Source organism: Lycorma delicatula, chromosome 6 (assembly GCF_047948215.1).
Source record: "Lycorma delicatula isolate Av1 chromosome 6, ASM4794821v1, whole genome shotgun sequence".
NCBI classification, from domain to species: domain Eukaryota; kingdom Metazoa; phylum Arthropoda; class Insecta; order Hemiptera; family Fulgoridae; genus Lycorma; species Lycorma delicatula.
This window is the reverse complement of record NC_134460.1, coordinates 92,036,347-92,053,975: the sequence shown is the minus strand read 5'-3', so window position 1 is coordinate 92,053,975 and position 17,629 is coordinate 92,036,347. Positions and strand designations below refer to the sequence as shown.

General features: G+C 27.3%; 1 protein-coding gene across 1 annotated transcript; it reads left to right on the top strand.

The window, feature by feature from the left end:
* The first annotated feature begins 463 nt into the window (after positions 1–463).
* LOC142326905 (protein dimmed-like) lies at positions 464–11,509 on the top strand. Its single transcript, XM_075369636.1, has 4 exons — positions 464–483; positions 570–696; positions 9,371–9,505; positions 11,309–11,509. Exons 1-4 carry the CDS (start codon positions 464–466, stop codon positions 11,507–11,509), a joined length of 483 nt encoding a protein of 160 aa, XP_075225751.1.
* The last annotated feature ends 6,120 nt before the right edge of the window (positions 11,510–17,629 follow it).

Sequence of the window (17,629 nt, the reverse complement as noted above, 5' to 3'; positions counted from 1 at the left end):
TGGTGGAAAAGTATGTTTTACTTTTGTCTTTGATATAATTAGTACAGAGGAAGATATGGACAAATACAATAAAAAAAGGATTAATTTTACTAAATTAATTTATATATATATTTAGTCTATGATACTCCCGGTAGGATTCTAACGTGGACTCATACATGTTCTTGGGCTCAATCAGTTCAGTTGTTGATCTGCTACAGCAGAACAAATATACATACACACATACATACACCCTAAATACATTACACTCCTTTTTGGGCTATTGTGTAAAAAAGGTATGTTCTGAAATTTATCATGGACAATTCTCTAAAAACGTTTTCATAGTTAATTTTACAAAATAGAAAATTTTCAAAAATTAATAAAATCGTATAGTTTTCATATTTTTCATTTGAATTGGTACCCACTTCAAAAAGGGTATTGTTTATTTTCAACTTAAAACTAGAAGAAATATTATGGATTACCAAAAATGGCAGTTGGTTTGGACAGGTGAGCATCTAAAGCACATCCTAATTGAATAAAAAACTCAATGTATACTGATTTGGATATCATCATTAATTATTTTCTCATTTTAGAATGAGATCTGGTAGTGCGGATAGTATGACACGTGGCTGGATGGAACTTGGTGGACGACAAAGACCGCAAAGACTATCTTCTCAAAGGCAAAGCCAACCTGATAATGAACTCACAGACTCTTCATCTGTAAGTAAAAATGTAACTTTTATTTATAAAAATAAAACCATATATTTACTCAAAAATATATTTATGTTTATTTACATATAATTGTATATATTATTATTAATAATACTTATACCACCAGATACAATTCATAAAAACTGATATAAGATGTTTTTAAATATGACAACAGTATACAGTGTACTTGCTACCACTTTTAATATTTTTGACTGTATATAACTTTAAAATTAATATTTAAAAGGGATGTAGCCTGTCTCCATTTTTTAATCTGTATATAGATGATGTGTTACATGAATGGATTAAATATTTGCTTTGTTATAGTTGGGATTTTGGAGAAAGGAGTAGCGTTCATACTTTGCTTTTTGCAGATGACCAGTTTATCATATCAGATAAAGAAGACACTCTACAGTGTACTTTGCACGTGCTTCAAAGGGTGACTAAGGGATGCAATCTAATGATTTCAATTGAAAAATCTAAAGTAATGGCATTTTGTGAAACATGTCCCGTAAGGTCAAAGAGTGTCTTTAAAGACAGCATAATAGAACAAGTCTCATCATTTAATTTTTTGGTGTGTATATCATACCTCAGGGAAGTAGATATATATAATAAAATTGAGCAATTTAAAAGGCTGAATGGTACTATCAAGCGTATTTAAGGAGTAGAGTGAGAACTGAGACATTATTGAAGTTCTGTAGGATTTATCAGTGCCTAATAGTATGATGGGGAAACTGGGACATTATCAAGCACTGATGAGCATAGGCTGCAAGGTGCTGAAATGAGGTTTCTAAGGTCAATTGCTGAGTATACCAGACTTGATAGGAAAAGGAATGAGGATGTTTGTGGGGAGGTTGGGTATATGTTGTTTAATGGAGATGGTTGGGGGCTATAGAGGGAGGTGGTTAGATCATGTAAGGTACATGAGTCCAACAAGAATTCAGCATATAAGTGAGAAGTATAGTCCAGAGGGTAGAAGAAGCCTGGGACAGCCAGTGAAAAGATGGAAAGACCAGTTTACAAAAAGAAAAGAAGGAAGAATGACACAATAGGCTTTTCCCTTATACTTGTGAAGAAGAAGAATTTTTATTCTTCATATTTTTATCATGTGTATCTTGTAATATAAGTCTCCTGATGATAGAACTGATGAGCTGATGCGCTGAAAGTACTTCAGACAAGTATGTAAGTGTTCTTATTTATATGAACTGTACTGGTGGTATAAATATTATTATTATATAATAATAATATTTCAAATAATATAATCAATATATCAATAACATATCAATGTATTAAATAATTAATACATTGATTATAATGTTCGATAAAATAAAATTATAAATATCTATATATATATATATATATATATATATATATATATACTTCTATCAATTTAAATTACTAGATCTATGTTCCCATAACACAAATAGATAGTTAAGAAGGTAACATCCTCATACCAGAATTTAAAATTATTTATTAAAATTAGATGTTTTTCCCCTACTACTTTTTTGTACTATCGTCCTTTAATATTTTCACAGAGTTCTTGGCTTTAGAATATCATTGTTTTATATAATCTAATATAAACATAATTTAAGATATTAAAACAATAAAGATGTATGTTTACTGTCTCAGACATTGATATAAAATGAAAGAAATTCTGATGAACAGAAATCTCTGGGAAAATACTGTTTGAATAACTAACCGCTTCGATGTAATACCTCATTTAAGTGTAATTACTCTGTATATTAACTTTGCTGATTCATATTTTGTAATTAATAAAAGACATTGTTCAATTGATGGTTAAATATTAATTTAATAAGTTATAATGATCAGTATATGTTAACATTTAAAAATTATTTTACATTACATTGTTGAAATATTTAATATATAAGATCTTAATGAATGTGTATGTTGACAGTAAGAGCTCTAAATTGACTGAACAGTGACTTTTATTTATTACAAAATATGACCCAGCAAAGTTAATGTATAGACTAATTATTACACCTAACTGAGGTATTACACCAACGCGGTTAGTTATTCCAACATATTTTTGGTCCTCTGACCGCATATATTGAAGGTTCTACAAGTCATACTCTTAAAAATGCAATACTTAATTTATTATTAATATGAGAAAGGAATAACGGAGATTCAAAGATTATACAACATTGTATACGGATTCGCAAAAAATCATACTATTATTATATCACTTTAATTTATTTATATTTCATTTATATGTTTAATGATTTACATTATTAATTCAAGTTATTAGTATTATTATGATCAAAGATCAATTGCTATTTTTTATTAGAGAGGTACTTTTTATTAACTTTAATTTAATTGTGAAATAAGTGAAGAATGATACAGTAAAACTTAACATTATTTCAGTTATTTTATCCAAGTGTTTCAGGTATTATAGAAATGATATTAATAAACTAGTTTATAACAATAACCAATGCTACCATCAAAGGGATATTTTAAATTAACTATCCTTTCTACAGTAGTAATTTATGCTATCATAATTATCGTCATTTCAGATTGTAAAAAAGAAACAGCTATTTCTTCAGGAGCAAATATTATAAGCACTAAAAACAAACAGCGATTATAAGCATAAACACCGACTCAAAACAAACTAATAGTAACTTATTGAGACAAGTTTTCTTGCGTGAAACATAAAAGAGCTTACATCAAAATGAAATCAAGTGTATTGAGAATAGACCTAATACAAACATCTCATATATTATTTGCAAACAAGGTTTTCTTCAGACAAGTTCACTTCTTCAAACATTCCATATTATAATCCTACACCTATTTCAGAATTAAAGACATGATTCAAACATGGTTTAAATAAAGAGAATAGTTTAGAATATAAACATTTTGATCAAGATAGAAAAAAATGAAACACAAAGAAGTAAAGAATAATAAAACTATGATTAATAACATGCCTTATGAATTGTACCTTGTAATTGTGGATGATGTTGGCAATGTTTATCCACAAATATCTATAAACAATCTGGCTGACAGTGTAATAAAAGACGCCTTTAAAGTTTAAATTAATGAGCCACCTCGAAATGTAAGGCGGAGTGCTACTGATAGCAGTATACATGAATGACAAATATGCACTGTGTTTTCAGAAATAAAAATGCAATTTATTCACACATGAAGAGATATTCTATTAAATTATTAAATCATAATTAACTGTTTCAAAACTATTTAAATGGTTTATGTGCAAAAGATGAAATACAAGACATTGTTTCAAAAATTATTTCTGAAAATGGAATTGATAGCACAAACTTAGGTCAACCATTCTTTAATCAGTGTCAGTTATGTCCTGCAGTATTTGTTTCTAAAGCTAAGCTCAGTAAATATGTACAACGTCATTGTGAAACAGATAATTCACTTAAATATTCTTAAATCTACTCAAACTATTGAATCTAAAATTAATGAAGATTGTGAATGTACACATAATTTTATTAATGAATTAAATAATTCCATAAACTTAGAAAATACTGCTCAGATTTCAGATAAAACTGACTGTAAAAGTCAAATTCATTTGTCAGCAATAAAATCTCTTGTACTGCAACAATTTTCCTCATAGGAGACAAGGAGCATGTTAAGGAAAATATTATTCTTATAGAAACTATAAATGACTGTAAAAAATTGAAAGATGTTAGTACTTCACAACCATGTCAACAAAGAAATAAAGCAATAAGCGTTTATTCACTAAACACTGAATTGATGGAATGCTTTGATAATTTGCAAGTAAAGCAATCAAGAATAAAAATATAACTACTAATTTATCTGAAACTAATGAAACTGGATCTAGTACAAGTAATTATAAGACAGATGACATCTTTAAAATAGAAGGTGATACAGAACACAATAAAAAGAGAAATAACATAAAAGTTAAAAAAAACTCAATAATACAAGACACAAAAAAATAACAAAAAATAAAATTTATTCACAAACCTGATAATTCATCTAAAAAGTTAAACATTGATAACTCTAAGAAAGAAAATCGCAAAAAGCAGAAATCTATGATCACTTCAAAAAATATGAAATTACATTCAGCAATGAAACTTCTCAGAATAAAACAAGTTCATCCGATTCAGTTGAAAATTTAGTTCTATTATTTTCAATTGGATTTTATCGTCCATTTTTAAACATTATCATTGCTTCTTTGGTGCATTAAAGTAATTTATTAAAACTGATATAAAACTTAATGGATGAAATGAAATACAATGGGAAACAATATTTATATGTAATGTTGTATGAAACTGTTGAGATTGTAAAATAGTAATTATCCAGTATTTAAACTCTATTCTGTTAACTGCAAATACAGGAACATATTTAATATACTGATTAGAGAAAAAATGATATGCCACGAGCTAAATAAATTTAATTGAAATTTAAAATACATAGTGTGTATTCAGAACATTTCATTTAATTTTTAGTCCAGTTTGAATATTATATATTTGAATGTAAATAAACAGTGAAAAAACAACATAATTTTTAAGTAATTCTGATTCAGATATTATCACTACATCAAATTCAAAAGAATCAAATGAGTATATTAATAATAATAAATTTTTAAACTACAACAAAAGAAACATCAGATGCAATATACAATGATCTACCAAAACCCAAAAAGAAAATCAGAATATCTCATGTAACATCATTTAACAAAAACAAAGCTTGAACAGATATTGTTACAAGTCTGTGAAAAAATTCAAAAGTAAAAGCTAAAATTCCTGATCCACTTCAAGATGATTTCCCTGAACCAAAAAAGAAAGTTAGAATTTCACTCACTAAGTCACAGAATAAGTCTGTTTCACTTGAGCCAACAGAAGAATATCTGTTAAAATGGAAGATGGTGAAATAATGTCTAAAAAGAGTCCATAAATCCAAGTGGTGAGGAAGGAACATAAACTGGTCAAATGTGAAAATATCACCTGTTATTAATGTTGCATTTTTGTTAAAGTTAAGAAAATTAATTTATTCTAAAATAAATCAATGGAAAACAATCATTAATGTATGTGCCTTCATTTTAATAAAAGTGAAAAATGTTTAGAGCTCTGAACTTTTTTGTAGCATATTTAAAATGATAAACAAGAAGCAGCAAAGGAACGTAAGGTGAGCCACAAAATAAAGTAGTTTTGTCAAGATTCTTAAAAAAAAAAATATTTTTTAATAAACTCTTCATTATTGGTTTATACATGTATGAAGAGAATACCTTTGGAATGAAGTTGGATTGCAGGTCATTGACTATTAGTTCATATCAGCCTCATAAAATAAAGATTTTTTATTACTGTCATTTTTTCAAAGGTCTCGGGGCTGAAAGTCATTCATTATAAGCTGGTTTGAAAACTTATATAACAACTTAATATTAGTCTTTAATTCATTGTAGCAAAACTACAATAATTTTTAATGCATTATTACAAAAAAAAAAAAAAAAAAAAAAAAAAAATAGTATTAATATGAATAATCAGTATTTTAAATAGTTAATAATTTATAAGCATCTAAAATTTTACTTTGTTAAATTTTTACTATCAGTAATGCAAAGCTATTAAAAATATTAAATGATTCACATTGGATTTCTTTTAAGTCCTTTAAACTTTCATAAAAAAATAATTGAAATTTACAGAATATTTAAGAAATGTATAAAATATGCAAAGATGGAATTTATTTATTATATTTTAACTGAAAGTGTAACTCTTGTTATGTTCTTTTGTGACTGTTCACAAAAGAACAATTACAAAAGAACTAAACACAAAAGAATAGTGATCTTCTAAATAGATCTGCTTAATGCATAAGTGGCATTTTTAGGTAGTTGTGATTTATGTATATATGAAACCCCCTTACTATTAGATCTTTCACTATAAATTTAATAAGCTCTTTGTTAAGAAATTTTAATTTTTCCTTGAATTCTAATGTGAAGAGGTTTTCCTATAGTGTTTTACTTATAATGCATTGTCATAGTGGTACAATCATTATTACTGTTACATTTCAAATTCCTGCTAGAAAGCATTTACCTGAGTCTTGTGCCCATTTACCTGAGTCTTGTGCCCATGCAATCAAGTCTGACAGGTCTTTACTAATACTACCACCTTCCAGAGTAATTCCTTCCCAACCATTCTCTTCTTGCACAGTAGACTATGGTAATCCAATTATGATTTGTCATGGCAGGCAGAGGTCTAAACTGTGGGTCACTGACAACTACTCCCAAAAATGTGTGCACTCTGTTTGGAGACTGTGGTCTAAGCACTATTTACATTATCTTCAGCATCAAATAAATGTCATTTTCCTTCCTGTAACTTTTGTTTTGGAGACTTAGTATTAATTACCAAAGAAAATTCTTCACCTGTACATTGGAAACTTGGAATTATTAACCCAGATTATTAATAACTCAGATTCATCCGGGTTCAGACAATCCAGTGAGGGTTGGTGATTTAAATACAGTTAATGGTCAATTAAGAAGATCTGAGCACAAATTGTACTTATTACCAATCTCCAATGATTGAATTAATTATTATTATATTTTCATTTCATTTGTTTTCATGTAGTACATTTGTTATTATCCTCGTAAATATTGTATTATTATTTATAATCTAATCTGCACTTCTATATTAATTGTTTATGACATCACATTCATATTACTCTTACACTCCTAACATCTACAGACTAATTACTCTACTACGTACATACACACACATATATACTACATACATACACACATACATACAACATATCCATACATTATAAGTTTTATTTATTGAGTTTAAGTTTTATTATTGTGGTGCAATAATAAATCAAGATTTTAATTTTAATTTACATACATATTTAATGCAGTAATAATAATAATAATAATAATAACAATAATAATAATAATAATATTTACTGAGAAAGAAAAAGTTACATTTGAAGAAGGTCAGAAAAGAACAACCAGAATCACAAAATTCAAATTTTACCAAAAAGCAATTTGAGAGTTTTCAATTCTATATCTTTCTTTTCATGTAATTTTAATGCTATCAGATTTCTCTTCTTTAATCTTCATGTAATTACTTAATTACTGATTTCAGTAATTTTATTTTGTGGTATTTTGTAATAGCTTATTATGTAATTAATAAAACCTGCAAGTTATTTTTAAATAATGGTAAAAAGTATCATTTATTACAGCTGTGGCAATCATGATTAAAACTAACATTTCATGTTTGGAAAAGTGAATGAGTTTGGTTTTTTAATACTGATAAACTGAAGTCAGGTAAACTAATTTTAATAAAATTGAAATATAGAATTAAGTGATGTTAACAAATTAAGATTTTTTTAAGCCTTAAAAAGATTCATAAGATTATATTAAAATATTGATCTCTGCTTTTAAATATTATCTTCTACATCTACATTACAGATGTGGAAGTGGAAGCTGGTACAGATAAGTTGCAAAAGAAATCTTGTGGCTGAGGACCCCAAATATCTCTTCAAATATTGAACGTCATCATACTTTTCTGTAGATGTTGAAAGTTGATAGGCACACAAGAATTGCGATGATGAATCTAACATTGTAGATATAACTGTCTGCATTCAAAAGCTTATTTTCACTTTCACTTCTTTGATTTTCTTATAAAAAAAGAACCGTTGTACACTTATCTCTGACCCATAAAATTAATTTTATCTTAAAGTATCTTCAGCTACACTGTAGCAGTCATGAATATTTTTATGCAAAAGACTCCAGTGTTCCACCAGTTTTTCGAGAATTTTTTTTTTATTTCAGTCAAATGTGCAAATGCTGATGCTATATTTTAGGTATCTGCAGCAATATGGCAACAATGATCTGACTCAGCCATGGATTTTTTATTAATGAGACCCATTTGCCTACTGAATTTGAAATAAGAATATTCTCTTACTGCAAAAGTCACAATACCACTTTAAATTTTTTTTTAACTATAAGTATACTTAAAATTATTGTGAAATTTGTATTATTTCACTTTTTAAATAAGTATCCTATTTGTCCAATGAAGAATTTTTTGCATTCTGAGCAAATTAACTTATTTCTTAATATCACTGATACAGCCATCAATTTATACTTGTTTAATAATTTTCATTATTCCATCTACCATTTATCTGATGTAGCCAGTTGAAAATTATCAATAGCACACTAATTATAATGTGCTACTCCCACCATAGGTAAAGCACACTGATCTTCCAAGTTTGTAGTCAGGATGGGCACCCGTAACATGAAGCAGTCTTAAACCACTGCTTTGGATAATTTAATATGTCATTTTTTTGTCTATTTATAAGTAGATAATCTCTTTTTCTCACTATCCTCTCTTCTTATCCTTGACCCTTCTTTCGTATTTAGATAGAATTAAAATCGTATAGAGTGTATGTAATGACACATTCAATGACTTCAGAGTGTATCACGTATCTAATGACCTACAGAGTGTATGTGTCCTTGATTTTGTGTAATTTGGTGAGAGCAGTTCTGCCTACAAACTTGTCTGATAATTGGTCTTTTTACCAGCTGATTTACAATTAGCCAAGACTGGAAGTCTGGGTGATATGATGCATCCTTTTTTTATTATGTTGTTTATCGTGTAAAGCCAGAATACCCACCCCCTTATGATTCATATATGTCTACCATTTTATTACCCATTGTTACATCACACAAAAACTTTTATAAGTTATCTTTCTTCAGGATACTAGCATCGTACAAGTTCGAGCCGGTCGAAGGAGGAAACCTGTCCTTAATGCCAGAGAAAAGAATATTCGCCGATTGGAAAGCAATGAACGAGAAAGGATGCGAATGCACAGTTTAAATGATGCATTTCAGGTAAATAAAATCAGTTTACAAACTTTTCACTTACTATTCATTACATATCACTTACTATTTCATTACATGTTAATTCAATTCCTATGTTTTTTGTATTCACAGAATAGACCCTTTACTAGAATAGTATGTTGTGGTCATCTTGGGTATATTCATTCCTAAAACAAAAGTTTGAAAAGTAATCTAGTTAGAGGGCCAGTTAGAGGTACTTCTATAGCCTTTTTATATAATTTAATATTTTTAAACCTAGCAATTACTGAAGATGTTTTTTATCCCACTGATAAGATAATTAAATCAGATTTCTATTATATCAATGTTTTAATGACATCTTTATCAAGAAGATTATGTTTCTTTTTGGTATAATAGTTTTACAGAGTATTAAGTACAAGATAACAAATCTTGTACATAAGACTGTGCTTGTTTTGTCTGTTTTTTTTCTCTGTTTTTTCATGAAATATGATTTAAGAGTGAATATTATTTTTATTTAATTTTTGCTTGTCTGTAAATAAGATTTTAAATATCTCTTTTTATTATTTAAACTTATTTAACTTTTAAGTATGTATTCTTAACATTTAAAAAATTGTGATTTTAAAATTTTTTAAAGAATAGTAATAAAGGATCTCATTTTGGAACTGAATTCAGAGATGATTTGTTTCCTTTTTAGTTATAGATTTGGATTTTTATCTTTTTTCATTCATATTGTTTAATGAAAGCAGTGTTAATAATGATTTGTATTGAATGATTTTTTTTTATAGAAATATTTAACAGTTTTTGAACAAGGGATCATTTGAAATTTTATAAAAACAGTTATCTTACAAATTTATTGGCAGGGGTACAGTTTAAAACAATAACAAACATTTGAATAATTGTTTTCTAAGTTTTCTGATAATTTTAACATTTTTATTATTTTTTTTATCATTGAATGAAGAAGTTGCTGAAATACCTTGTCAGCTTGGAAAATTATACCTGCAGATTTTAAATAGTATTCTATAATTACTTTCATATAGCACCTATTACTTGTAACAAATAAAAGTAATCTGTAATCAATAATTGAGAATGTTTTTTTTAATTTTTTCATATGTTTAGTAAATAAATCTTTCTTTTCCTGTTTAGCCTCTGATAATTACTGTTCAGATAATACTTCAGAGGATGAATGAGGATGATATGTATGAGTGTAAATGAACTGTAATCTTATACAGTCTCAGTTCGACTATTCCTGGGATGTGTGGTTAATTGAAACTCAACCACTAAAGAACACCAGTATCTATGATCTAGTATTCAAATCCGTGTAAAAGTAACTGACTTTACTAGGACTTGAATGCTGGACTCTCGACTTTCAAATCAGATGATTTAGGAAGACACGTTCACCACTAGACCAAGTTGGTGGGTTTAGTAAAGAAATCTATTCCCATTTTTTTATATGTTTCAATTAAATTATCCCTTGAAATTAGAGTATACCAGGATTGTGTAATACATAAATTCATTTTATATGTATATATATATATATACACTTAAATGAAATGAGAAAATAATAGAAATATATAAGAACTTAAGAATAAATTGATCAAACTTGCTAAAATTTTGTAAAAGAATGTAACAAATGTAGTCTATAAGTATGAGATTAATATATGAAAATGAATACACAAAGACTGATAAGAACTAATATTAGTGTTTGAGTTAAAATTAATGGAAATATTAAAAATTTAGCTATACAAGAACAAAACTCTGTAGCACATAAGATATTAAACTTAGTAAATAATAAAAATACCTTCACTAAAAATTCTAACACAGTATGTTTTTTCCCAGTCATTGCGTGAAGTTATTCCACATGTAAAAAAGGAGCGACGTTTGTCCAAAATTGAGACACTGACTCTCGCAAAGAATTATATAATGGCTTTAACGAATGTTATTTGTGATATGAGGGGTGAAGCAAGTCCTTATGAACAAACCTTAGCCGGACCATCTCCTTCTTCACCCGGTGAGGATAGTTTCTGCGAGTTCGAGTAGCTGGAAAAATATGTTGATCAGGTATAGTATATATCTAAATAAATGGTTCAGTATTAATACAAAAACTTTTAGATTTATGCAAGTTATAATATTTTTTTAAATAATTAATAGTAGTATAAACAGCTGAAATATAAATTCATTTTTGTGGTACTTCATTTTCAGAATATTGCAGCAATTTTTAAAAATTAAAAAATTCTGGAGATTTAACAAAATCGTACTGGAGAAAACTTTGTCATCCTAGCCTGATTAACACACTTTCAGTGCTCTGTATATAAATAATATACACAGTGGCACTTAAGTATGGATTGTGTGCATAAAATTTACACACATATCAATTTTATTAGGCCATTCTAGATTCTGAAAAAATATAACTCTGGCCCAAAAAATATTCTTAAAAAACTGTCTGTTATTTAATACTAAGTAGCTTAATGTATTTAAAATATATTTTAATCAAATATATTTCAGTTTAAATACATGTATAAAATATATACCATAGTCTGTGGAGAAATGTTTACTGAAATTTTGTGCAATGACATATAATAACTAATGGATGAATTACTTATCTAAAAGGTAAACAGTTTTCTATTGGAACTGTAAATTATATAAGAACTTCAGTTCAGTGCCTTCTCCCACATAGTCCTTACTGTCTATTACATACTCGTACACAAAAAAAAGAAGAAAACACAGAACAATGATGAAAAAACAACGACTTAACCTAAATTATTTTCCATTGTTTATATACTTAGCCAATACAACATAATGTTGCTCTACTAACATTGTTTACTTTATGTTGTGTAGTCTATTTTTTCCACTATTTATGAAAAGTAATTCACTGCTTCGTTGTAGATTTATGAACCTTGAAAAACCACTTCTAACATGAGTTTATCTTTACATGATATACATTTCAAACTTACTTGCGGTGATATCATTACAGCAGTCTTTCTATCAAATTGTTTTGAAAAGTTGCACAACATATTACACATCTTTCCCTTTTTTGGATTTGCACTATTTGATGATAACCAGAATAACATTTGCTGGTTGCTGTATATTATTTTGAGGCATGATTTAAAAAATTAGATCAGTAGCTAACATCCCTCTAAAACTAATATCTATAAATTTCTTTTCATTAATCTAATATAGTGATACAACTACATTGTATTGACAACTGTAGTATCAAGTAATTCAAAAATAATTTTCTAGTACCATTTCACTCTTCTTCTTATTTAAGGAAGCCTAAGATACTAATTGATCTGTAATTTCTATAAATGAATTTGCTGCATTATATGGTTGCCTACAACTGCAGGCAAATGAGATGAAATTTTAATGAAACATGGTAGGAAAGATACAAAGGGATTGAGTAAGAAATACTATAATAAAAGAAGACGTATGATGTAGAACATTAAAGAAAAATAGAACAGGATAGACTAAGATGGTTTGGGCATATAAATTGAATTCAAAGTAGAAAAGAAATAACAAAAAAAAAAATGTTATATTTAAACATAATGAAAAGATCTGGAAGAGATGAAGAAAAAGTAAACAACAAGGAAGACCTAAAAATAAATAGTACAGATTAACTACTTTTAAGGAAAAATTAAAGAGAATAAAGTTAAATGAAGGTCAATGATCTGCCTATTTGTGTAGCCTAATTTAACTTTTATGAAAGTAAAAGAAAGATATAATAAATAATATAATGAAATTTTAAAAATAAAAATTCATTAATAGCGTTTTTATAATTTTGTAAGCAAAACGTTGTTTATTTTGTATTTATAAACTTTATATATTAAAGAGGATGCTAATTTAATAGTAACAGAGGGAAGAAAAAATCCAAAGTAGGAGATGGAAGAATTACTATACTTTTAGAATTATGTGTAAACTAGAATTAATGGTTGTGAACAACCTTCTAAGAAGAAAATATGTGGTGAAGCTAGGAATTGTAGAAAGATATCAAACTACATAATAGTTTTACAGAGATCTTGGAACCAAATGGTAGATTGCAAATATATCCAGGAGTAGACATTGATTCTGATCACAGTTTAGTAATAATGAAGTGTAGTTTGTATTTTTAAAAATTAAAGAAAACACTAAGATCGAAGAGATGGGATATAAACAAACTAAAAAACAGTATGACAATTTGAACAAATCAAATTACAAATGTGAGAGCTATCAAAATATCAATCTAATATCTTACTCATAATAAATAATGGCCGGAAAACTATCCTACTATATTTTATGAATGAGATGTTAGATTGATAGATTGATAAATAACATAATAAACAAATTGTTGAGTAGCAATTTCCTGTGTTTATTAATGCATAAATATTTTACTTATTCATTTTTAGACATAATTGTTTTCTTGTTTATTTACATGTTGAATACAATTCTACTCTATTAACACCTTCTATCAATAGAATTTTTTTACATTACTTAACTTAAATGTTGTGTTATTACTCCCAATGTAGCCTTTGACTTGTGACCATATCGGTTCTGTCAGGTTAAAATTTCAATGGTATTGAAAATGTAACACAACACAAATTTTTAATTTTACTATTTCATCTACTTTACAACAAATATATCAGTTAAACAAGAGTAGATTCATTATAAAGTAGATGAAATAGTAAAATTAAAAATTTGTGTTGTGTTGTGTTATCCTCTGTCCCATTGCAGTTTTAACCTGATAGAATTGATATGGGCACAAGTCAAATGCTACATTGGGAGTAATAACTCGACATTTAAGTTAAGTGATGTAAAAAATCTCTTCACAGAAGGTGGTAATAGAGTAGATGTAAATACTTAGAAAAATTGTATTCTTCATGTAATTAAAGGAAAAAACATAGGAAGCGGACAGTTTGTGTGAAAATATTATTAAAGATATTTGTGATAAATTTTGGAAATTATGACAATAGTTCAACAGCTTATTGGGTACTAAAGAAATAATTGAGGTTACAAATATCTGTCTGTTTAATTGATGAAATTTTAATGTAGCAGTAAAGTACTTTCTTAAAATTTATATTTTTAAGATAAATATATCATTTTATCACAATTTTCTTTTTATTGTATTACAATTTATTTTTTCTATTTGTTACTTCATTTTTATGTTACAAATAAAGAGAAGTTTTTTCGCAGTTGGATGCGCTAAATTAATTTTTTTATCACCTGGAATAAAATGCTTTTTTAAAAAATAAAAGAAACTAAAACTAGTCAATAAAATTAAGCAAAAAACTTACAACGAATATCACAGCTAAAATCTAAAATAAAATTAATCTAAATAAAATTAACAAAATCCAAGAGGGGTGTGAAGGGCTCCTTCTTGGATAACAGAAAGACTAAGAACTAATATAAAAACATAACTAACAAAAAAAAACTAAAATATTAAAAATGAAATAAAACTTAAAACTAATAGCACTAAAAACTTACAACTAATATCACAGTTGGAATCTTAAAAATAAGATAAATTTATTTAAAAGAAACATAAAAATAAAAAATAATAACAAAAATTATATAAAATTTACATAAACAGAATTTAATAAAGTCTGAGAGGGCTATAAAGGTTCCCTTCTCAGATAACAGAATGAAAAACTAACACAAAACCATAAAAATTAAAACAAAAACATACACATTAAAAACTCTTTCAATACAAAACATATATGCAACAATATCAGATTTTATGTATAAAACCAACACAAGGATAAAATAGAAACATCCGGTTTAAAACTTCATTATCATTGCCCAAGGGCAATATAATTTATAATGCAAGGCCGCATGGCATATGCATCATAAGGCCGCAAGGCGCATAAGTATGTGGTGCACAATCAAGCAGCAGTTGCATCGTACACATAGTGGTGCATGTCCTACTGACATGAGGTACTTGTGTGAGACTCTAGTATGTCCTAACCGCAATCAACAGAGGACCACTTTCTCATGGTGAATTTTTCTGCATGAGGAGTCCCATAGCAATACAGAATCTTTAATGTGCCAGAGTTTGTTATCAACTGTACCCGTACAGTCACCTTGCCACTTTGCTCAAAGAGACTGTTTTCTACAATTAATAGTCAGAAATAGTAATATGAGTGGTGAAGGGAAGTTGATTACAAAATATAAAATTATAGTTGATTATAAAATTATAGTAATTGATCTTATTCAGAACTGAAAAAGCAAATCTAATTGATCTAGAAAATCACCCCAAAAGGAAAATCCTAGGAAGAATCTACAATCCCAAAAAAACAGAAGAAGGGACAGACTAAAATCAAATGAGGAAGTTTATAAAACCAAAGAATATTTGGAAGCCACAATTAGAAAAAGAAGATTAAAATTTTTTGGACACATCAATCAAACGAATCCAAAAAAGTTAAATAAACCAATTTTTCAAAACTTTGTTGACTGAAAAGCCAAGCAAGATACATAAAACAGAAGAAAGAAAAACTTCAAAACCTAAGGATAAAAGAGAGAGGACTGTGGGTAGAATGAAGTTCAGTGAAATAATTTATAATGTAAAGGTTCTTTGTATGATGAAAGAGCATTAAAAGAAAATAGACAAAAGAAGAAGTACAAGGCCATTTCAAGAAAATGAAGGAAATGTAGAAAAGATGCGAAAAAGAAAAGACTGTGGCATTATCTTTACTAGGCCACTTTGAAATCAAAAAATTACACTAATATTCATGTAAATGTTCATTTAACTCTTTGCTCTACAGATCCTAAATATTACAAATTATAAATTTTCCATTATGTTTAACTTTCTTTGTTACTTTGATGATCTTTCTGATACTTTTTTTCATAACATTCCCCCTCAAAATTGTAAATGGAGGTTTTTTCTAAATATTTACCTAATAGACTTTAACTCATTCAATGTACTTTAATACTATTGAAATTGTTCAGATCAGTTTTTATTAATATGGCTACATTCTTCAAAACAATGTTATCTTGAAAACCATAATTATTTTTTATCACTCGGGATTATCTTACATAATTTACAAACAATAACCAATCGTTTTTGGGTTTTTGTACTGTAAATAACTCATATTATAGGTAAGTATGTTACTAGTTATCTCAGTTAATTTATTGACTTATATAATAGTTGTATATATTTATATTAGATTATATAATATGTATATTTTTATATTATGTTCCATGCTGCAAGGATAGAATGTAAAAAGGTAATGTATATTTGTGGAGAGAGAGGAAAATGCCTAAAAATTATAGGCCTACAGATTATTCCTTTCTTTCTGCATATTTCTTAAAATAAATAATAATATTATAAAAAAAGATATAAATTAAATAATCATTATATTTTTTTTAATTACCAGAATTTTTTCAATGAAAGAAAAATGTAGTCTTTCATAGAGTCACATGTATAAAAGAGTACTGTAATAATTATTTATTGTAAGAAATGATATTTATAACTAACCATACTGTCCATACAGTTCAAATGTTAAATAAATTATCTACACAAATTATATCAAAATGTCTTCCATTGTCCATGTCATTTTACTAAAATTGTTTATAAATTAAAATGGAGAGATATTTTACAAAGAATATTAATTTTAAAATAGATAATGAATGATATAAATTATATATTTTAAAACTATTAGAAATTACTTGTTTTCAAATTACATGAAAATCTTTCTTCCAAAGTACTTTTCACAACTGATTAGCAGCATTAACTAAGCACCTTGATTACCAATGCCATTATTGTTAAGGATGCTCACCATAAAATGTTTGGAAACCCCTTTATAAGTGTAATCAAATCAAGTATAGTGTTTAATAATATAATATTTTGAAATTATCAGACTTAGTGTATTTGTAGATTTCATATAATTCAATAGTGCTGGCATCTTAGATTTTATGTACAATGTGGAAAATTTACATGGTTTAGTTAATGTTTTTGTATATGTGTCATGTTTCTATGAGATGATCTGCAAATAATGTATCTGTTTTATGCACAATAGATACAACATGTTCAGAATATCTGTGAATAAATCCTTGTCCATTCTGTCTGATGTAGAAAACAATTCAGGTGTATACTCATTGGTTATATGCAAATTAAATGGCAGTAAAAATTCCATTATACCATAGATCACACACATTCATCTGCAGATAAAAGAACTGGTACAAGCATTACATACA

Coding starts and splice junctions, on each gene's coding strand:
- LOC142326905 (XM_075369636.1), top strand. CDS start 464: ATGGCAGTTGGTTTGGACAG. Junction 484..569: donor ATGGCAGTTGGTTTGGACAG/GTGAGCATCTAA, acceptor TTCTCATTTTAG/AATGAGATCTGGTAGTGCGG. Junction 697..9,370: donor AACTCACAGACTCTTCATCT/GTAAGTAAAAAT, acceptor ATCTTTCTTCAG/GATACTAGCATCGTACAAGT.